Source organism: Mustela nivalis, assembly GCF_964662115.1.
Source record: "Mustela nivalis genome assembly, contig: HAP1_SCAFFOLD_1866, whole genome shotgun sequence".
Taxonomy (NCBI): Eukaryota; Metazoa; Chordata; class Mammalia; order Carnivora; family Mustelidae; genus Mustela; species Mustela nivalis.
Window position 1 is genome coordinate 33 of NW_028134798.1, and position 22,966 is coordinate 22,998.

General features: G+C 36.9%; 1 protein-coding gene across 4 annotated transcripts in view; it reads left to right on the top strand.

Annotated features, from left to right (window-relative positions):
• The first annotated feature begins 7,478 nt into the window (after nucleotides 1-7,478).
• Nucleotides 7,479-22,966, top strand: part of LOC309858108 (sex comb on midleg-like protein 2) — a 36,462-nt gene continuing 20,974 nt past the window's right edge. Inside the window, exons 1-2 of one of the 4 annotated variants that reach the window (XM_082750792.1) lie at nucleotides 7,479-7,625; nucleotides 22,248-22,456. In XM_082750792.1, the coding sequence (XP_082606918.1) occupies nucleotides 22,310-22,456 (147 nt within the window). In that variant the 5' untranslated portion in view covers nucleotides 7,479-7,625; nucleotides 22,248-22,309. Of the gene's footprint in view, nucleotides 7,626-16,865; nucleotides 16,888-18,343; nucleotides 18,387-20,849; nucleotides 20,934-22,247; nucleotides 22,457-22,966 lie in introns of those variants that run through there. The other 3 variants (XM_082750795.1, XM_082750793.1, XM_082750794.1) reach the window with 3 other exon arrangements.

Below are 22,966 nucleotides of genomic sequence, written 5' to 3' on the forward strand. Positions count from 1 at the left end.
CTGTTGCCACATTCTGTTTTTTAAAGATTCACAGAAGTCCTCAGAAGAATCTTGGGATTCTGGGAAAAGTATGGTTAAAGATTGTTGGTTGATACTCGCCCGAAGATACTTCATAGATGATTCATTTTTATTTTGTTCCAAGCATTGCTTATTCATTACATTCATCACATAGATTGATAGGGTTACTGCTGTTCTCACTGTAGAGGGGAAATGCTCTCTGAGTAGAGAAGACATTTATTTTGGCCACTCATCATTCATTAAGTGATAGCTATAATATAAAAATATGATTTCTTAGATGTAATGTGATATATTCTAAAATCACATTACTTTAAAATTATTTTTCATTATTTTAGTATAACAGTTTTTCTCTAATAGTAAAAAAGTAATAAATGCTCAAAGTGAAAAACTGAGGAAAGCATGCAGAGATAACTATGACCAATAGTTTGATTTGTATTTGGCTGCATACTTCTTTTTCTTCTTTTTGTCTTATACATATAGCTTTAGAACACACATGGCCAAGTCAATAGAGAAATGTTGAAATGAGTTGTGGTATAGTTATTCTTTTTTTTTTTTTTTTTAAAGATTTTATTTATTTATTTGACAGAGAGAGAGATCACAAAGAGGCAGAGAGGCAGGCAGAGAGAGGGGGAAGCTGGCTCCCTGCCGAGCAGAGAGCCCAATGCGGGGCTTGATCCCAGAACCCTGGGATCATGACCCGAGCTGAAGGCAGAGGCTCAACCCGCTGAGCCACCCAGGTTCCCCCAGTATAGTTATTCTTTAGAATAATATAGAACCATTTAGAAGAATGAGAGGATTCCTGTTTACTAAGAAAGCTTTCCAAGATGTGTTAAGTGAAAAAAGCAACCCCTCAAAATACATACGATGTAATACCATTAAGTCAAAACAAATATGTATTTCTATATGTACCTGTAGATGTATGTATATTCATACATAGACAAGATCTGAAAGGCTATATATCAAATCGGTAGTAGCAATTATATCTGGAAAGGGGTGTTGAGTGGTAAAGGGAACTTTTGCTTTTACCTGTGGCTTTTTTAAAAATTTTTTTAAATTTTTAGTTAATTTATTTTTTAAAGATTGTATTATTTATGTATTTGCCAGAGAGAGAGCAAAAGCAAGCACAAGCAGGAGATCGGCTGGCAGAGGGAGAAGCAGGCTCCTCGATGAGCAAGGAGCCTGATGTGGGACTTGATCCCAAGACTCTGGGATCATGACTTGAGCCAAAGGCAGATGCTTAATGAGGGAACCACCCAGGCATCCCTGTGGCCTTTTTTTTAAGAAAAACCAAGAACATGCTGTAGGTTACATTTGTACTTTAAAATAATTACTTTTATTTTGAAAATGGATTATTCTGCATATTCTGGTTTTTTACCTACTTTTTCATGATACAAGGTGATTGTGTTCCCATGTAAAATATATCCCTACAAAATTATATTTCTGTGTTGTATTACATCATATGGGTATACCATAATTTAGCCAAACTTCTATTTTGTTTGACATAGATGATATGATGAATATATCTTTGCATATCTCTGTTTCCATAGAATAAGTTTGCTGGGTTAGGGGATATGTTTGTTAGGTTGACAAATACCCATTTCCATTCCTGTTAGAGGTGTGTGAAAGTGGTTTTTTCCTTCTCTGGTCATCTTTGGGCATTATCTTATTATTGTTGCTAATTAAAAAAACGTTTTTAAGGGACGTCTGGGTGGCACAGTTGGTTAAGCATCTGTCTTTGGCTCAGATCATGATCCCAGGGTCCTGGGATAGAGTCTGCACTGGGCTCTTTGCTCTCTGGGGAGCCTGCTTCTCTCTGTGCCTGCTGCTCCCCCTGCTTATGTGTGCTCTTTCTCTCTCTCTGACGAATAAAATCTTTAAAAAAAGTTTTTAAAATTTTCATTTCTTAAATTGTTAGATTTGATCTTTTTTTTTTCCCCATGTACCTTGGCCATTAATATCCCTTTATAATATTCCTGTGAATTACATTTCCCCCTTTTTTCTTATCATTTCCTTTCTTGTTGATTTTTTTTTAAAGAATTTATTTATTTGACAGACAGAGATTACAAGTAGACAGAGAGGCAGACAGAGAGAGGAAGGGAAGCAGGCTCCCCGCTGAGCAGAGAGCCCGACATGGGGCTCGATTCCAGGACCCTGGGATCATGACCCTAGCCGAAGGCAGAGGCCTCAACCCACTGAGCCACCCAGGCGCCCCTCTTGTTGATTTGTTTTGAGTGCTTCATTTATTGCACATAGCAATAAATGTCAAAAAGTAAAAAAAAAAAAAATAATAAAATAAAAAGTTAATCATTTGCTTTTTTTCAAATTACAGTATAGTTAACATAAAGTGTTATATTGGTTTTAGGTACATAATATAGTGATCCAATAAATCTGTACATTATTCAGTGCTTATCATGATAGGTGTACTCTTTTCTAATTTATTTTTTTATTTTAAAGATTTTATTTGTTTGAGAGAAACAAAGCATGAGGGGGGAGGAGCAGAGGGAGAGGGACAAACTGCCTTCTACTGAGTGAGGATCCTGATGCAGGACTTGATCCCAGGACCCTGAGGTCATGATCTGAGCCAAAATTAGATGCTTAACTGCCTGAGCTACCCAGGCATCCCTATGATAAATGTACTCTTAATCCCCTTCACCTATTTCACACATCCCCTCTGGTAACCATCAGTTTGTTTTCTATAGTTAAGAGTCTGTTTCTTGGTTTGTCTCTCCTTTGCTCATTTGTTTTATTCCTTAAATCCACGTATGAGTGAATCATATGGTATTTGTCTTTCTCTGACTTATTTCACTTAGCATTATACTCTCTAGCTCCATCCATATTGTTGCAAATGGCAGGATTTCATTCTTTTTTATGGCTGAATAATATCTCTCTGCTGTGTGTGTGTGTGTGTGTGTGTGTGTGTGTATACACACCACATCTTTATCCTTTTATCTATTAGTGGATACCTGGGCTGCTTCCGTATCTGGCTATTGAATAAATAATGCTGCAATAAACCCAAGGTGCATATATCCTTTTGAGTTAGTGTTTTTGTATTTTGGGGGCAGGTACTCAGTAGTACAGGTTACTAGATCATAGGGTAGTCCAATTTTTAACTCTTTGAGGAGCCTCCCTGCTGTCTTTCAGAGTGTCTGGCTACACCAGCTTGCATTCCCACCAAAAGTACACAGTGGTTCCTTTTTCTCCACCCTTACCAACACTTGTTGTCTCTTATGTTTTTGATCTTAGCCATTCTGACGGGTGTGTGGTAGTATCTTATTGTGGTTTTTATTTGCATTTCCTTGATGATGAGTGATGCTGAGCATCTTTTCATGTGTCTGTTGGCATCTGGAGGTCTTCTTTGGAGAAATGCCTGTTCATATCTTCTGCCCATTTTTTAATTGGGTTATTTGTTTTTGTAGGTGTTGAGTTGTATCAATTCTTTATTTATTTTGGATACTAACCCTATATTGGATATGCCATTTGCAAACACCTTCTTTCATTCTGTAGGTTGTCTTTTAGTTTTATTGATTGTTTCCTTTGCTATGTAGAAGCTTTTTATTTTGATGTAATCCCAGTATTTTTTTTTTTTTTTTTACTTTTATCTCCCTTGTCTCATGAGAAATATCTAGAAAGATATTGCTAAAGTTCATGTCAGAGAAATTATGCCCGTGCTCTCCTCTGGAATTTTTATGGTGTCAGGTCTCACATTTAGGTCTTTAGTCCATTTTGGTTTTAATTTTGTGTATGGTGTGTAGTGTCATAAAGTAATATTTTCTCAGTCATTTGCTTTTTAATGTTATTTATGGTCTTTAACAATGTGCAGAAATATTAATTTTATTGGCTTGAATATTATATAATATAAGGGTCTAAAATAAGGTTCTTAGCTAAATAATTTCAAAAGGCACACAAATAATGTTTAATGAATTGAATTTCATAAATTTTAAAAAATCTGTATTGTTTTTGTCCATTTTGAATATTTCTTTTTTTTTTCATTTGAATATTTCTTAAACACACTGGAAATGTTTGGTGTTCAATGTTTATATAACTGCTTTTCCAGCATTTTTTAGGATATTACACTTAAAGCTTTTTCAAATACTTAATGACTAAAGATAATTCACTTGCATAGCTTCTTAAAGAAATGTAATGAGGTATCCATGAATGCCACTTGATTTTACTTTACATTAAAAAAACTACTTATTAAAGCTTGACTGGCTTTTTTTTTTTCAAGAATAGTGAAGTTTATTTTTTTTTCTCCCTGTGTTAACACTTCTATAATCAGAAACAGCCAAGTTCTTTTTATGCTTATTATTGGTAGAAAAATTCACTGGGAAACTTACCTTGGGTAGAAAATTCAGCAAGCTACGGGTCTTTTTTTCCTCTTGTTTATTTAGGTTTTCCTTTCTTGGCCCTTGTTATGACCCTACAATCTTTCAAAGTCCCTCACTTCTGGTTGGTGCTGTCACTGCTCATCAGATTTATTCTGGAGACCTGTACAGGGTATCTGGTGAGAAAAAGGAAAGAACTATGTGTGCTACTATGTCCTTGACAACTTAAAGAAGGCTGAGTCAAGTAAACTAAAACAAGGCCCATTGTAGATTTTTTTCTTCTTGAAGAATTTATCTGATCTTGCTGTTTTCTGTTTCAACTTGTTCCCTACCTCCTTTGTATTTTATATCTTTGTTCTCTCTGAAAAAATGATAGAAATTTAAGAATGCTCTGTAAGCTCTTGATTTTTTCTCACATTGCCCTTGTTTTGTCTCTGGCACATATAGTTACAGGATTTATAGCCAGTCATCTCATTAAAGTCCACATATTAAATACATGAAAGAGCAGTACCTGGAATCCAGCAACTTAGAATCAGAACTGGAATTACCACGATTTTAAAGGCAATGTGTGGGTTTTTAAAAAATTTAATATTTAAATTTTCCCTTTATTTGGGAAAGCTTCTAGACAAATAGATTACTATTTTGTTTCTTTAATTTTATTTATAAACACAAGAAATGTAGGTTTCTAGTCTTGAGAAATTAGAAATACTCAGAAGCAGAGGATTTTTTTTTTTTTTTTTTTTAGATTTTATTTATTTATGAGAGAGCTTGGGGGTGGGGGTGGGGAACCAGAGGGAGAAGGAGAAGCCTGCTCCCTACAAACCCCTGTGGAGCTCAAACCCCCTTTGGAGCTCTGAGATCATGGCCTGAGCCAAAGGCAGATGCTTAACTGACTGAGCCACAGAGGTGCTCCCAGAAGAAGAGGATTCTTAGAAAAATTTGCCCTAATACTAACTTTATTCTCATATTGTGGGATATTCAAAGTTGTTTAGGCGTCTGGGTGACTCAGTGAGTTAAGCCTCTGCCTTTGGCTCAGGTCATGATTTCAGGGTCCTGGGATCGAGACCTGCATGGGGCTCTCTGCTTGGCTGGGAGTCAGCTTCCCCCTCTGTTTCTGCTTCTCTGACTATTTGTGATCTCTCTGTGTCAAATAAATAAATAAAATCTTAAAAAAAAGTTTTGTTTATAAATTGCTACGTTGGAAACCATTCTACCTGGCTTTAGAGGTACTTAAATACTTTTAAAGTTAACTATGTAAATTGAAGTTACATAATTCCTAAAACATTAATGAATTAGTTTTATTTAACTTAGCTTCATGCATCACTGATTATAAATTAATGACCTACATTGGTGCGAAGTGTCATCTTGTAGCCTAATTTTTTAAGCAATTGTGACCACACAGACCAGGAAGGAGGGCAGCAAACTTCCAGATGCTTTGAGTATAAAGTTGCAGGATCCCAAGGGTTTAGAGGAATTCCTCTGCTCCAAAGGGAACTGTGGAGGAGGGGAAAACCTAGAATCAAGAAGCATTCCTGTCTAGTGGTACTAGAGGCCATCAGTGACTATCTTAACTCATTTCTTGTTAAAATCCTTCAATTACTGGGTTTCCTGCCCCCATCTCTCACGAAAAAGCTTTAATTTCTAGGTGGAACTCAGAGGTAACATGGCATTTCTTGCACAACTTTGTAAAACACTTTAGATGATGTTTGATGAAACTGGCATATTAGATTTTCTTTGTTGGTAATTCAGACAAAATTTGTGTGAATAGGAACTTCCTTCTGAAGATTCAAGTGAAATGTTTCGAACAGATTTTTAAGTCTTGGGCACTGTCAGCTGCTGCTTTGAATGCGGGCTTATTTTGTGGGGTGTGTGTGTGTGTGTGTGTGTGGTGTATATCTATGGCTTAGGGGTTTTTTTAATTAAAATTTTAGGGGTGTGGATTTTAAAATCTAAACTTTAAATCTTTTTAAAAATTGAAACTAGTCATTTTATATGGTGGCCGTATTTCGTAAAGTCCTTCCTATGGAGCATTTTCGTATCGAACTGTTTCAAAGTTAGTCTTTTGAGAAGCATTTCAAAGCTTCCGTTGAATAAACAAGTGCTGTATTCCCCACCCCCACCTCATTCTCATTTTTTTTAAGAAACAAAAGAAATTATGGCTGCTTTTGCTTTTTGTGCAGATGTGCATAGAGTTGTATGTGGTTCCTGTAACTTGGGCTTCACCTTTCTCTAAGTTTTAAAATTAAGATTTTATAATTTTTAAAACGTATCTTTACCAACTTTTCTTCTCTTTTTATAGGATTGTTATATTTAGTAAAAACCACATAAAACTGCATTTTTCCTTTATGTTATAGTGGGTCAAAAGTAACAAGAGATACAAATAATTAAGGCTGTAAAAAGTTCAAGAGATGTCAGTCCCACTGGCTTCTGAATGAACACTTAAGCATTTGTTTAGATTTTTGCCCTTAAAGTAGCTTATGGTAAAATATAGACTAATATACTTAGTTTATTTAGTATTCTTCTTGTTTAGTATAAATGAAATAGAAATGCTATCAACCCAAATTACTTACTCAAAAGCCATGAAATTTAAAACAGCTGATATTTTCTTTTTGGTACTAACAGCTTGGAACAAATGTTTTGCTTGTGCAAATGAGATGGCTATTGTGATGCAAAAAAGTATCTTGGAGAAAAAAGAAACCCAGCAATTGTCCTTTCTCTGTTTTGAGTATTTCAGCTAAATTATATTGCAATAATTGCAAGCAGAGCCTGGAGCTTCTTTCTTGTTTCTGTTCTATGATATATTTTAACAAATTCTCTTGAGACTTTTGAAATGTCTTGATTTTTAGGACGTGTGGTCCAACGGGGATAACTTTGTCTACAGACGCAATGGGTTAGCAGTTAGATTTTGCATGTCTTCTCATTTCTTTCCAGATTCTCTGACCCAGGGTAACCTTTGGTTCTTCTCTGAAGGCAGGAGTGAAGGGAGTTTGAGTAGGTGACTGATGATCACTGTCCATACAGCCCACAGACAATATGGGAATTACTTTAACAGTCTTCTTAGGCCCTCCTCCCACACCTCCTCCCCTTAAACCAACAAATGCAAATAGCTTCATCCCCATTTGCTAGAAATCCAGGCTTGCTCTGGCAGCATGGGCTTTGTTGTTAACTCGCTTTCTGCAGAAAGGCAGTTTTATTTCTGGTAAAGGAGAAAGGCTATCAAGCGGAACCCAAGACACCTTAATGGTAAATCTAGCAACAGCTTGTTCCTCTGGAATATTTCTAAAGGTAGGAATTACCCCTAAAGTTTCTTTATATTGTAGTTAAAGTATGGTTAAGGAAATTCATTGTCTGCTTTGTTAGCTTTTGTATACTAAATATTCCAAAATTATCTCAAAAAATTCTTTTTTGTTCCAAATATTAATTATTGAAATTATTAGTACTATTATTTGATCAGTCATTTCTAAAAACTGTTATATAGGACAAGAGAAAAGTTAGTCTTTGGTTATTTCTAGCATAAAAATGGTTTAAAATAAAAAGGAACAACCCTATTGTAAGTCAAACTTCATGACTTAAATCTCCAGTTTGTGATGAGCATTGTCAAGTATTTTTCTATAGCGTTGAGGAATGTGACATGATTTTTCACTAGTGTTATATGAGACTTATTAGAAGTATTTTTATGATACAGAAATGTAGATAACATTACGCCAATTAAATATTGTGTCAATACATTTAATATGTTTTGTGGAAATTATAGCAGTGACTGCTATGATTTTTTTTTTAACAGCATAATGGAAGTCACTCTAGAGAAGTAGTTTGGTAAGAAAAAAGATGCTATGATTTAAAAATTGAGTGGCTTTTAAAAGCTCAGAATTGTTAGATGAGTTGTGAATTGGCCCCAGACAACTGAAGTTGCTTCTTTTTATGTGAACTTTCTTCTGAAACTATTAAAGGTTTTGGAAATTGTCATCTTCTTTAATGTCATTGTGACCAAAATCTTGGTTTCTTTTGAAGTTAACAGATAGGAGTAGAGATTGTGAAATATAATGGTCTTCATGGGAAGCACCCCCCATGAAGCTGAAGGGAGTAGTTCACAAAGCATCTGTGATCAGCAAGTATTGTTAAAAGAACACTCTTAAAACCCTTCTAAAATTTAACTGTGATTTCTAGCTGCTTCTTGGCTTTTTAAAATTTCCTTTCTAGGCTGAATACTTACATAATTATATAACAGGTTAGGAGAACCTTATAAATGCCAGTAAATTAGATTTTATTTTAATTTAGCATGTATGCCAAGAAAAAAGGCAGTGTCATTTAGGTATGGAGATAAGTAACTTCGACTGGACTTTTGTATTTTGTTTAAGGTAGCAAGCTATACTTTGACCTTTTAATTGCATTTGGGGTATTTTTCCCAATAGCATTTTTATAAGTTTTCAATAACCTTAAGATTGAGTATTCTATGCAGATTAAGATATATTTTGTAAGGTGTACGAAGTGTTTCTTCTCTCTTCTTGAATCTGTTTGTCTTTGATCTCCAAGCCCTGTATTGAAACGGGGGAGACAAGAGCAAATCAAAGCTACAAAGCCTCTCAGTATACTGGTTTTGGTTCAGTTATCCAGATGTAATTTTTAAAAGCTCCTAGAAAAGACATAGCAGCATTTCCAAAATGGGGTATGCTCTGTCAGACCCCCCAAACAAACTCTTTTAAATGAGATCTCTACTTTTGTGAGTGAGTGGTTTATTTGTTTTTTATATGTGGGAATTACCTTTTATTGTATGTTTAAAGAATTTTTATTTTTTAAAAAGATTTATTTATTAGAGAGAGAGAGCGAGAAAGAGAGAGAGAGTGTGTGAGCATGAGCAGCAGGGTAGGAGCAGAGGGAGAGGGAGAAGCAGACTCCCTGATGAGCAGGGAGCCGGATGTGGGGCTCCATCCTAGGACCCTGAGATTATGACCCGAGGCAAAGGCAGACGCTTAACCAGCTAAGCCATCAAGGCGCCCCTAAAGCATTTTTAATACTGTAAAACTGTGGCTCTTGATTTTGAGAGGGAAACCTACTTGGGTCACCAATAAAACTCAGAAAGGACAATGGAGGAGCCAAGGCAACAGGATTGGGCTTGTTCACACTATTGGATGCCTGCCATGCCAACTAAACCATCTCTTTTTGGTAAATGAGCAAGGAACTGGGCAGAACATTCAAGTTAGAATAGGTCCAACAGTGGTTAAAATATGAAAAGACAGTGCCATTGTCATTAAAACTGGGGACAGCTACCACTAAAAATTAGAGACCTTTTTTTTTTTCCTTTATAACTTTTCCAGTGTTTGCCATCCTTTTTCCATGTAATGATTCGTTGTAAAACAAACTCTGAAAATGAAGTGGTAGGTAGGTAGAACTTTTACACTTGTTTTAGGCATAATAGAAAGTGAGAAAAGTGAAAAGTATCTTAGAGGTCTTTAAGTAATGATAAAAGGAAGAGTGATAAACCAACACCTGTGGGAGGTGTCTGACCAAGACCAAGAGCACCCCTGCTACTGTGAAATGAAATACAGACCACGTGTCTCTGCTGGTCAACTGCTTGGGCAATAGAGATGCTTTTACAGTTATATTCTGCTGTGTCAGCCTGTGCTACTGAGGGGATTTACTCTTTAATTCTGAAACTGCTGGAGACAGGTGCAGATTCTAAAGATCACTGCCAGTATGCAGGGAGGCTGCATGGGTATCCCTACTGTTATTTTTAGTGGATTCATGTATGCTTGTACAAGTTGTATGGCTTTTTATCAAAATAAAATATTATAATGCTTATGTTGAATAATTGCTTTCTTTAGGGACATGACTTGTTCTGTTATTCAAAAAAGTGGCTAGGTTTATCTTTGTTGGGGCATTTTTATATTTTTAATGACAAAATTGGTATTGTAGAAAACAAAGATAAGTGGTAAGAGTAAAATCTAAAAATTGCTTGTATTCTTGCCATCTGCTAATATTTTGGTATATAAACCTCACAATATTTTAATTAAAAAATCAAATGTTAATTGCCAGTTGTCATTGAGACCAACTGATGATGTCTTCAGATGCATATGTTGTATTCTGTTCTGTGTATACAGAATTATATTGCTTTGGTCCCAGCTACTTAAGTATTCTTACTGTGTTATTCTAGTAATTAATAGACATGAAACGTGTTCAGGTTATTAGATGTTTGATTTTGAGAAAATTCACAAGAAAATTTAACCCACTGAGCTATCCAGGCGCCCCTCACAAGAAAATTTAGAGTAAAGAAGGTGTTCCTCCATTATTTGATGCAATTTTTTCTGAAGGGTTTATTTAGCCAAGAGAATTGAAAAAAAGAAAAGCCCCTAAACATTGGATTATTAAAGGCATGTTGATACTTTGTTTGTAGTACTACTTAAGAAATTTTTTTAAAGATTTTATTTATTTATTTGACACAGAGAAAGAGATCACAAGTAGGCAGAGCAGCAGGCAGAGACAGAGAAGCAGGCTCCCTGCTGAGCAGAGAGCCCAACACGGGGCTCCATCCCAGGACCCTGAGATCATGACCTGAGCCAAAGGCAGAGGCTTTAACCCACTGAGCCAACCAGGTGCCCCTACTTCAGAAATTTTTATTTGTGATTTACACATAAGTTCCTTCAAATTTGAACTTGAAGAAATGTTAAACCAACTGTTTAATTCTGTATCTTGTTTTGCTAAGTTTAGAGAAGAAAATATTTTAATTGGAAGACATTTTTTCATTATTTCCCCTCACTAATTAAAAATAGTATTCAGTTTCAGCAAAGAGCATGGGCTTTTGGGTCAGACAGTCCTGAATTTGAATCCCGTTTCTTTATTTTTTAAAGATTTTATTTATTTAGAGTGCCTGGGTGGCTCTGTCGGTTAAGCGTCTGCTTTCTGCTCAGGTCATAATCCCAGGGTTCTGGGGTGGAGTCAGATATGTCATTTGCAAATATCTTCTCCCATTCCGTATGTTGCCTTTTGTTTTGCTGATTCTTTCCTCTGCTGTGTAGAGCTTTTTATTTTGATGTAGTCCCAATAGTTTATTTTTGCTTTAGTTTTCCTTGCCCCAGGAGACAAATCTAGAAAAATTTGCTATGGCCAGTATTGGTAAAATTACTGCCTGTGTTCTCCTCTGGGATTTTTATGGTTTTAGATGTCAGATTTAGATCTTCAAGCCATTTTGAGTTAATTTTTGTGTATTGTATAAGAAAGTGGTCTAGTTTCATTCTTTTTTGTTTGTTTCATTACTTTGCGTATAGCTGTCCAGTTTTCCCAGCACCATTTGTCTTTCTCCCATTGCATATTCTTGCCTCCTTTGCTGAAGATTAATTGACCACATTAATTGTGGGTTTATTTCTGGGCACCCTATTCTGTTCCATTGATTTATGTGTTTATTTTTTTTGCCAGTACCATACTATTTTGATTGCTACAGCTTAGTAGTATATCTTGAAATCATACCTCCAGTTAGTTCTGTTCTTCTTTTTAAAAATTGTTTTGACTGTTCGGGGTCTTTTGTGGTTCCATACAAATTTTAGGATTATTTTGTTTAGTTTTATGAAAAATGCTGTTAGTATTTTCATTCGGGTTGTATTAAACCTGTGGATTGCTTTGGGTAGTATGGATATTTTAACAATATTGGTTCTCCGAGTCCCTGAGCATGGACTACCTTTCCATTTGTTTGTGTCATCTTCTGTTCCTTCCATCAGTATTTTATAGTTTCCAGAGTACAGGTTTTTCACCTCCTTGGTTAAGTTTATTCCTAGGAATTTATTATTTTTGGTGCAATTGTAAATGGGATCGTTTTCTTAATTTCTCTTTTTACTACTTCATTATTAGTGTGTAGAAATGCAATGGATTTCTGTACACTGATTGTATATTCTGTGACCTTACTGCATTCATTTGTCAGTTCTAGTAGTTTTTTGGTGGAATTGTTAGGGTTTTTATATATACTATCATGTCACATGCAAGTAGTGAAAGTTTTACTACTTTATTATCAATTTGGATGCATTTTATTTATTTTTTGTTGTCTGATAAGCTGTGGATGGGACTACCAGTACTATGTGGAATAAAAGTGGTGAGAGTGGACATCCTTGTCTTCTTTCTGACCTTAGAGGAAAAGCTCTCAGTTTTTCATCATTGTGTATGTTAGCTGTGGGTTTTTCATGTATGGCCTTCATTGAGTTGAGGTATGTTCCCTCTGTAACCTACTTTGTTGAGATGAAGTGTATTTTTCCAAGAAAATTGTAAAATGTTGAGATCAAGCCACAGTGGTCAATTTGATGTGTAAACTACCTGCATTGTTTCTATGGGAATATATGACCAGAGACAAAACTTGGATATTAAACATTTATTCATTTAACAAACATTTATTGAAGCCCATTATGTGGCAGGTCTCAGACCAGATGTTAGAGGTATAATGATGGTTTGAACTTACATAGTTCCTTCCCCTAAAGGAATTCAGTGTGGTGGGACAGACAGATATGTAAGTAAAGATAAGATGTAATATCTGTGCTGCCAGAGGTGCATGCAGTAAATGTGGTTTATGAGTATTAGATCCTATGGTGTGCCTGGGAATTTAGTGCTAGAATTTTGCAGGGCTGATAATTGAGCAGAGTTTCGAATGTGTAATAGGTAAGCCATTGACAGGGGAGGGAAGGCCTTTCTTGGATCAACTTCTTCAAAGGCAGTAAGGGGGACCTATTTAGGGACCTGAAATGATGATTATGGCTGAATATAATGATAGTTGGAGAATAGAGGAGATGAGGCTGTGAAGATATATAGAGGGCCTTGGACACCAGACCGAGGAGTTTAGATTTTAGCCTATGGATAATGTGGCATCACTGAAGATTTATTTATTTGAGAGAGAAGAGAGAAACCATGTGCAAGTGGGAGGAGGGGCAGAGTGAGAGAATTTTCAAGCAGACTCCCCACTGAGCATGAAGACTGATGTGGGGCTCAGTCTCAGAACTCATGAGATCATGACCTAAACCAAAACGAAGGGTTGGATGCTTAACTGACTAAGCTACCTAGGCATCCCTGAAGATTTTTAAGACGAAAAGTGACATATCACAGTTTGGACTTCATTTTATTTTTTTAAAGTTTTTTAATTTATTTAAGTAATCTCTACACTCCACATTGGGGCTCAGACTCACAACCCTGAGATCAAGAGTCACGTGCTTTTCAAACTGAGCCTGCCAGGTGCCTCACATGGTTTATATTTCAGAAAGATCATGATAATGTGCTATTGAGTATGGATTGGAAAGGGCAGCCAGGAATGCCAATTTAGAGGCTAATGTCATAGCTTACGGGAGAAGTCACGAGAATCTGAACCAAGTCATTTCATGGGCATAAAGAAGAATACAGTTAGGAAATACTTAGGTAGGCTTGGTTAAACATGTGGATGGAGGAAGAGTACTAAGATGTCTTCAAGATTCCTGACTTTTGATAGTTGGGTATAAACGGTAATGTCGTTCAAGATAGAGCATATCGGATAAGCATGGTATGTTCTGGTTTTGGACATGTTGAGTGAGAGATGCCTATTTAAAGATTTATTTATGTATTTGAGAGAAGTAGAACATGTGCCCATGAGTTGGGAGAGGGGCAGAGGGAAAGAATCTTGAAGCAGACTCCCCATGAGTGCAAACAGAGTTCAACACAGGGCTCGGTCCCCCAACCCATGAGATCATGACCTGAGCCAGAACCAAGAGTCAGATGCCCAAACAACCCAGGCTCCCCAAGAGATGCCTATTCAGATTATCTAGTTGGGTCTTGAAAACACAGCTCTGGAACTTGAGAGAGGCTTATGATGGATGGGGGGTGGGCAGGAAAATATGAGAGCAAGTGGTTTGGCAGTCATTATTATATGTAGGCAGTAGCTGAAGTCAAGATACTAAGCTTAAAGCACTCGAAACTGAAGTGGGGGTAGGGAGAAGGTGGCTAATCCTGGGGAACACCACAGGAAAAGTGACAGGTAGAAGGAAGATCAGGAGAGCGTGGCTGGCTGTGTGAGATCCAATAAAGAGTTTAAAAAAGAAAACACTATCAAAAGTGCTTAGTGCTGTTAGGGGTTTGTGGGTGACCTTAGCACCCAGAGGTTCCCTAAAAACAGTTGTCTGGAAGTGTAATTGCAGACGGTTGAAAATAAGAAAATGGCAGTAATAGTGAATGTGGGCTAGTCTTTCAAGAAGCTTGGCTGTGAAAGGAAGGAGTAAAGGTATTAGCTGGAGAGAAGTAGGTAAATAGGAATTCCTCTTTTGGAGAAAGCTTTTTTCTTGCATTCGATAGGCGTTGACAACAAGATTTCCCTGATACCCTATCCATTGATAGAAGAGGGCCAGGAGCACGGTAATGGCCTGGGAAGGGTGAGTGAGAATAGCGACAGGGCTGATGGTGGTGGCGATGCTGCTGCTGTGACTTAACAGTTAACATTTACTGAATATATCTACCATGTACCACATGCTGAATTTAAATAATTTGTCCAAGGTCTCATGGTTATTATGTGGTAAATCTGGATTTCAACCTAATTAATCTAAAAGCAGTGTCCCTGCTCTAGATAATGAGAAGCAGAGAAAGGAATAGGTATAACAAGTGGTTGGTACCAGAGTCCCATGTCCATCTGATATTTACCCTGCTTCTTCTGAGAATTCATAGTCCTCAGCTGGCTTCTGGCTTCTACATGCCTGCTGTGGTGCCTTTCTACTAGTAACTACCCCCCTGTGGTTTCCTTTAAGAGTTTTTCTTAGCTTAATTGAGGTTTTCTAAAATGATTTTTTTATCGCTAAAAATCAGGAAATAAACATGCATTTATTTATTTATTTATTTTAATTTCTTTTCAGTGTAACAGTATTCATTGTTTTTGCACCACACCCAGTGCTCCATGCAATACGTGCCCTCCCCAATACCCACCACCTGGTTCCCCCAACCTCCCACCCCCCGCCGCTTCAAACCTCTCAGAATGTTTTTCAGAGTCCATAGTCTCTCATGGTTCAGCTCCCCTTCCAATCTCCCCCAACTCCCTTCTCCTCTCTAACTCCCCTTGTCCTCCATGCGATTTGTTATGCTCCACAAATAAGTGAAACCATATGATAATTGACTCTCTCTGCTTGACTTATTTCACTCAGCATAATCTCTTCCAGTCCTGTCCATGTTGCTACAAAAGTTGGGTATTCATCCTTTCTGATGGAGGCATAATACTCCATAGTGTATGTGGACCACATCTTCCTTATCCATTCGTCTGTTGAAGGGCATCTTGGTTCTTTCCACAGTTTGGCGACCGTGGCCATTGCTGCTATAAACATTAGGGTACAGATGGCCCTTCTTTTCACTACATCTGTATCTTTGGAGTAAATACCCAGTAATGCAATTGCAGGGTCATAGGGAAGCTCTATTTTTAATTTCTTGAGGAATCTCCACACTGTTCTCCAAAGAGGCTGCACCAACTTGCATTCCCACCAACAGTGTAAGAGGGTTCCCCTTTCTCTACATCCTCTCCAACACACATTGTTTCCTGTCTTGCTAATTTTGGCCATTCTAACTGGTATAAGGTGGTATCTCAATGTGGTTTTAATTTGAATCTCCCTAATGGCTAGTGATGGTGAACGTTTTTTCATGTGTCTGATAGCCATTTGTATGTCTTCATTGGAGAAGTGTCTGTTCATATCCTCTGCCCATTTTTTTCATATGATTATCAGTTTTGTGTGTGTTGAGTTTGAGAAGTTCTTTATAGATCCTGGATATCAACCTTTTGCCTGTACTGTCATTTGCAAATATCTTCTTCCATTCCGTGGGTTGCCTCTTTGTTTTATAAACATGCTTTCAAAAGACTCTCAGGGATGCCTGGGTGGCTCAGTTGATTAAGCATCAGACTCGGTTTCTGCTCAGGTCATGATCTCCAGGTTGTGGGATCAAGCCCTGTGTCGGGCTCTGCATTTGGCATGGAGTCTACTTGGGTCTCCCTCCCTGTCCCTCTCCCTCTGCCTCTGCCCCTCTCCCCTGTCCCTACTCATGTTCTCTCCCTCTCTCCGAAATAAATGAGCAAAATCTTTCAAAAACAAACAACAAAAGACCCATTTGATGTTAAATGTTTAAAAAAACAGAAGACTATCAGCTCGTTTATTATGGAAAGGGAAAATAACTCTTATGTGACAAGAAGAGTCCTTGGGGATTCTAAAAGGCTAATTTCAGAGGAAAAGCAGACTCTGGCTATTATGAACATTTAATTTCTGAAGCAAGGTTAGGCTTCTGGGATAGGATGGTGGCTCCTCTGATACAGGTTGGGAGAGAAGCGAGAACAAATGGGACAGAATTTGAAAACACCTGTCAAGGAAGCCAGTGTGATGGCATGGGCTGGCAGTAGGAGTGAATGAAGGAAGATCAGGGGTTTACACCTGACTTACATCCCCTTTGCTCTTACTGTGACCCAAGACTAGTCAGTTTGTGGCATTATGAGCTCAGTGAGTCAGGGGGCCAAGTTTCCAGATAAAGGTATTGGGCACTTCAGCCAAGCTTTTGTGAATACCAGGCCTCAATGTTGGATAATGATCATGTAAGTGTAACCATCTCTGTTGGTATCTCTGTATTTTTCACTGTTGAGGTTTATATTCTTTCTTTGGGTTTGCAGTTAGCACGAAAGATTTTAGTGTAAATTGTACATACAGTTTTAAGAACAAGGAAGATGACTTGCAAAATATTTCTAAACATGAAAAAAGTTCCAAAATCAAATGTTTATAATGACAGATTTTTTTTTTAAAGAGTTTTGGTTTCTCCAGACCATATCTTACTTTTCTGTTTTGGCTATTCAGAATTTGATTTTGTTTATTTCTTGCCTCAAATTCAAGGAATATATTTTTATAGTAATTTCTGCTCTTGTCATATGGCTACATATGTAGCATTCAGTCTATTTGAGGAGAAGGAAATCATATATCATCTATCTACTTAAGGAAATGGGAATTTTATGGATCCACAAATATATTCATGGGAGACATGAGTTATATGACTGGGACCATATTTATTTCTTCCGGATTTCCTAGATTGCCTCAGCTGGTAAAAAGTACACACTAAGTATTGAGTAAATAGTAGATGAAAAATCTGGAGAACACTAAGCAACCATTCCTCTTAAGTCTTTATAGATCAAAAGCAAGATACATATTAATTTATATCTTCGATCCATTTTTGTTTAGGTTCAACTCAGCTTTGTTTAAGCTAAACCAGCACATATGTAACAGTAGCTGAAAATAGGAAGTTGCTGTTCATTTCTAAGTGTATTTCCTTTTCTGTGATAATTGTATGTGCAGGTGTCTTTTCACAATTCAGAGAAGGCAAGCACTGTCTTTCAATAATAAAACATCTTCATATGTTAGCAGAAATGTATATTTAATGAGTGTTATTTGGAAATAAACACTAAATAAGGTTAAATCGCCAGACATGAAAAGTTTTACCAGCATGTTTTTTTCTGTACTTGTTAATGTTTTCTCTTTGTATGCCTCTACATCTGTTTTTTTAAAAACCGAAGACTCCCTCTGTCAGAGAGCACCTATGGACACGTAGGAATTCACAAGGTTGTCTTTTGTCCCTCCTCCTGCTTTTTGTAAACATGTGCACTGTGACTCAGGGGAGTGAATTTAATAGCCTGTTTTGCTGAAAGCAAGGCAGCATATAAGAAAAAGTATGCACTTAGGAGACCAAACTCTCTTAGCCAAATGGGTGATCTTGGCTACATTATCTAACCCTACAGAGCCCAAGTCTCCTGACATGTAGAAAGTGGGGAAATGATACCTACCTCATAGGATGTTTGGGTGGATGATGTGGGATAGCAGATATAGAAATGCCTAGCATGTAATGGGTAGCCAGAAAATACTGGCATCTGTTTCCTTTCTGGAGTTCCCCTGTTCCAGGCTTCCAGGCCTCCTCTTGACTGCCTTCTGATCATTTCCCAAGATTTATTAATTTCTTTTGCATTTCCACAATTCACTAACTTCTCATCTCCTGGATATTTTTCTTAGCTGAACATTCTCTGTTCTATCTGAAGATAAGCTGAAGAACCAGGTAGGTTTTGTGTTAGGTATTCACATAAAAATTTTATTAAAGATGGTTAGTATATCCTTCTATATATTTCACATACTTTTGTCAAAAAAGGTTTCTACTCACTTTGTGGCCACTATGAACACACGGTTATAGTGCTAGATATAATTTGAACCTTATCATTTAAACAAATTTATTTTGTATTGGAAATAATTTAATTAATACTTAATAGAGTTTCAGCATAGTGTATATGTTATATGATTGCTTTTTGGAGATAAATACATGTATAATGTATAGTTTAATTTTGATGTCTAATATATTGGATGATTACTCTTTCCTCTTTAGTTAAAATATTTGAAAAAGTATTTTGTTCTAGGTGCTGAGGACATGACAGTAAATGAAACTGAGTATTTGCCTTTGAAAAGCTTGCTTTCTAAAGTGAAAATTTCTTGGGGTACCTGGGTAGGTCAGTCATTGGGCATCTGCCTTCAGCTCGGGTCCTGTTCACAGGGTCCTGGGATTGAGCCCCACGTTGGGCTCCCTGCTCAGCGGGAAGCCTGCTTCTTTCTCTCTCACTCTGCTTGCTTGTGTTCCTTCTCTCGCTGTCTCTATCTCTGTCAAATAAATAAATAAAATCTTAAAAAATCAACAAAGTGAAAATTTCTATTTATACACAAAATTTTTTATAATGCTTTTTCTTATTTTGCTCATACATGTGTATATACTATGAATTAAGGAGCTCATATAGAATATTACATTTTAGGGGAATATTTGAAGCTGTAGCTAAAGTATTTGTGTCCTAACATTTATTAATTTCAAATGCCAAATTTCAAATTTTAAAACACCAAAATTCTTAGATCAAATAATGATTTCATTATAGTTGCCATGTTCCAACAAGTTACTGTTTTATTCATTACAACTTAATTACATATTTTATATAGAATATACTGGTTTTAAAGGAATAACATTGGCTTGCAGGTTGAAAATAGTTTTTGTTCATTCAGCATTTTTTGAGGACCTTATATTATCTTAGGTTCTGTCTTAAAGCAGCCTGGTGCAAGAATTTGAACTCAGGTCCAAAGCCCAATCTGTTTCCTTTTCTTCATGCCATGTATTCAGAGGTGGAGACCAGAACTGTGGAGATAAACAGATTAGTCAAGACAGTGAGGATTTATTTGAAATTAGTAACTAGGGAAGTGTCATTACTGACCTGGGAAAGAATTTCCTTAAAATATGTTTGTAAGAAGGAAAGCTAATTACAGGAGGCTAAGGAGACTCAGAATAATAAGGAAATTGGAGTATTAAGTATAGGTGCTGCTTCTTGGTATTTTGGTAAGGACTAGAAGGTGATTCATGCAAGGGCTTGAAAGTATACCAGAAACTAGGAGAACTAACTTCAAAATAAAGGATTTATGAGTGTTGTAAGAATAGTTGGGGATCAAGTGATTAAATACTGTGAAGAAAGAGGAGGACATAGAAACCATAATGTCTCATGGGAACCAAATAAGATAATTATTAGGTGATAAGTAAAGGGGATTGACTGGACTTAGAAGAGTAGAGGCAAGACTTTTCATTTGGTGCAAGAAGAAGAGGTGAGAATGAATGAAAATAAAAGCATTTTAAAATGGAGAAGTGAGATGGTTATGATCACTCCCAAAGATACCCTTTAATCTTCCCATAAAGTAGAAGGTAGGGTCATTTGCTGAATGGAATAGAGTGAGAAGGAGATGGAACCTTTAACAGGGAAATGCATTCTGTTGTGGAGCATCCTTGGAAATTAGTGAGTTGCAGCAGTGACACCCAAATTGAAGTCAGTGTGGATTTTATAGCAATAATATTCCTATGTTCCGAAGCAAGTGTTGGCAAACTGCAACCCAAGGGCTAAGCCACATCCAGCCCATGTAGCCTGTGAGCTAAGAATGGTTTTTATATTCCTAAAGGATTTAAGAAAACAAAGAAACAAAGAAGAATGTGTGGTGGAGACTGTATGTGGCCTTGAAAGCCTGAAACATTTACTATCTAGCTCCTTATAGAAAAAGATTGCTGACCCATGTTCTACAGCTCAAGGCCAGGGAAAGCGAATGATAGTGTGCCTCAAAGGTGGAAGCCAGCATGCTAGACATGATCAAAGATCAAGGAGTGATAAAGTAAGGGATACTAGTTAGGGGGATATTGCTAGAAGTGGATAGGAGGTCGATAAGGAGTAAAGTAAAGCCAGAAGAAAGTTAATAGATTGAATGAAAATAGAGAGGGTTTGTGGCTAGATCTCATAACGAGCAAAAAAGCCTGGTCAGTTGGTAAGATGACAGGTAAGAAAATTGGAGGTAAAGAAAGGTATCGCAGTGGTTGTCTTGGAGATAGAAGAGTTCCAGAATAGCTAAGTATAACCATTTTAGGGAGGGGTTGAACTGTTGGTGATGTCAGAATGATGAAGCATTGAATTATGATGTTTAAATTTCTGAAGATGATGACAAGGAGACTGTGTAAGAAGAAATAGTGTGAATTAGGTCACTGAGATTACTGAAGAAAGCAGAAGTGAGGGTGGAGTATGAGGTAGATGATGGTAAAGAGGTTAGAAGACTGGGGTAGGTACAGGAATTACTGTAAATAAGGGGAGAAAGCGGTGGTGGCAGTTAAGTTTTCTTCCCTTTGCCCTGGCAGCTGGGAGAAGACTGTTTCTCCTCTTGGTTTGGCAAGTAAAAACCTTGATTAAAAAGGCTACGGGGAAGATGTGGTATTCTCCATTGAAGGTCAGATTCATACACAGTCTTGGAGTGTGGGAAGAGCAAAGCTGTGGATTAGTTTCAAGTTGTAAAATGGAGCCCTCAACATAAAAGTAGTTGAATTTTGCATAAATGTATAAATGTTGTTCTTACACATTCTTCCTGTAAAGAATTTTTGACATTAGTACTTCTTACTATATAAAATTCATGTTTTTTATAATAATAAAATTATTAGGAGATTAATACTAATAACATCTCTTTTTATTTGACTGTGAACATCGAGAAAAGTAACCTGGCAGATAACGTTAATTTGACATACTCAGACTGTCTGGATAGGACTTACTCGCATATGATAGTGGTCCTTCCATGACAGTGTTAATGTAGAGTCTACATTGTGGTATATGAAGCTTCAGTACTAGACATACATATAGGAACATAATGAGCTTGAACCATTAAAAATCAAGTGTAGGGAATTCCTCTGGCCTCTGAAAGACGAACTACGAGTTGATAGTGGTTTTGCTGTGTTTTTCTATATTGATGAGAAGAGTGATTCCTGCATACATTGTGGTTAGATATTTTGGCCTGGTATTTTCTGAAGGGAAAACTCTTTTCTGGCTAAGAACTAAAAATAGGAGAAGCAGACAATGTAAATTGCTAGAAATTATCACTATGCTAAGTTTGAAGTTACTGGTTTGTCTTATAAAAGCCTCTTCATTTTTTTTTTTTCTGGAGAATTTGACTACTTGCTGATAATCTGAAATCTTAAATACCTAAAATTTCATTTTATGTATGTATGTATGTATTTATTTAGATTTTATTTCTTTAATGGGAGAGAGAGAAGGCACACATGTGTGAGTGGGAGGAGGGGCAGAGAGAGAATCTCAAGCAGACTCTTGCTGAGAGTGAACTCCCTGTGGGGCTTGATCTCATGACCCCTCAGATCACGACCTGAGCTGAGATCAAGAGTCAGACACTTAACTGACTGACCCACTCAGGCGCCCCCTGAAACTTCACTTTAAATGGTACTTTTAAGTGGTTTTTAATGAATAACCTTTGGAATATTTTTAAAGGTTGAGTTAAATTTCTTTAGAGTCCTAAGAAGGCAATACCTGTGTCATTTACTTTAGTTTTATTTTTATGTTGTGTTTTTTGTTTTTCTCAGTGCCCGTTACAAAGAATATAGCAAAAACACAGTCTTCTCTTTCCAAAGCAACCCAGCATTCAATGCAGTCTCCACAGAAAACTGCTGTAATACTACCAACACAGCAGATCAGGAAATCAGGTCGCATTAAACCACCGGGGCAGACTTCAGTCCCTAAGAAGGGAAGTGCTGTTAAAAATATCACACCAAGGAAAAAAGGCCCAAAAAAGGTGAGTTAATCTCCTTCTAATTTGTATTATAAGTCTCTGCAGTGCCTTTTTTATAACATAGGGTTTAGGTTTTACTAAGAGTATGATGAAGTCCTTGAGCAATGTACTGTACGAAGAGCATATATAATGCTTTTTAAAGCTCACATAGCTGGCTATCAAGATTGGTATTTCTTTTCTTGGGTAATCTTTAAATTTTGAATAGTGTTCAACTTTCTCAAAACCACATTGGAAATACTATGTGGGTATATTTGTGTTTAGGCCAATTTATTTAAAAGTCAGTATACTTTGAAGTGAGTTTTACTGTACATAAATTATACCTCAATAAAGCAGGTTAGAAAGGGGAATCAAAGCGATAAATTCAATGGTGCTGGCCACCTAACTGACTTCTCCAAAGAAAACAACTTTAAAATCTAGAAATAATAGAAAAAAACAGCTATTTGAAGATACTGGAGAGTGAATGGAAGCAGACATACTGTCGTTGGGGGGAGTACGCACAGAAGGTAGGGGTGT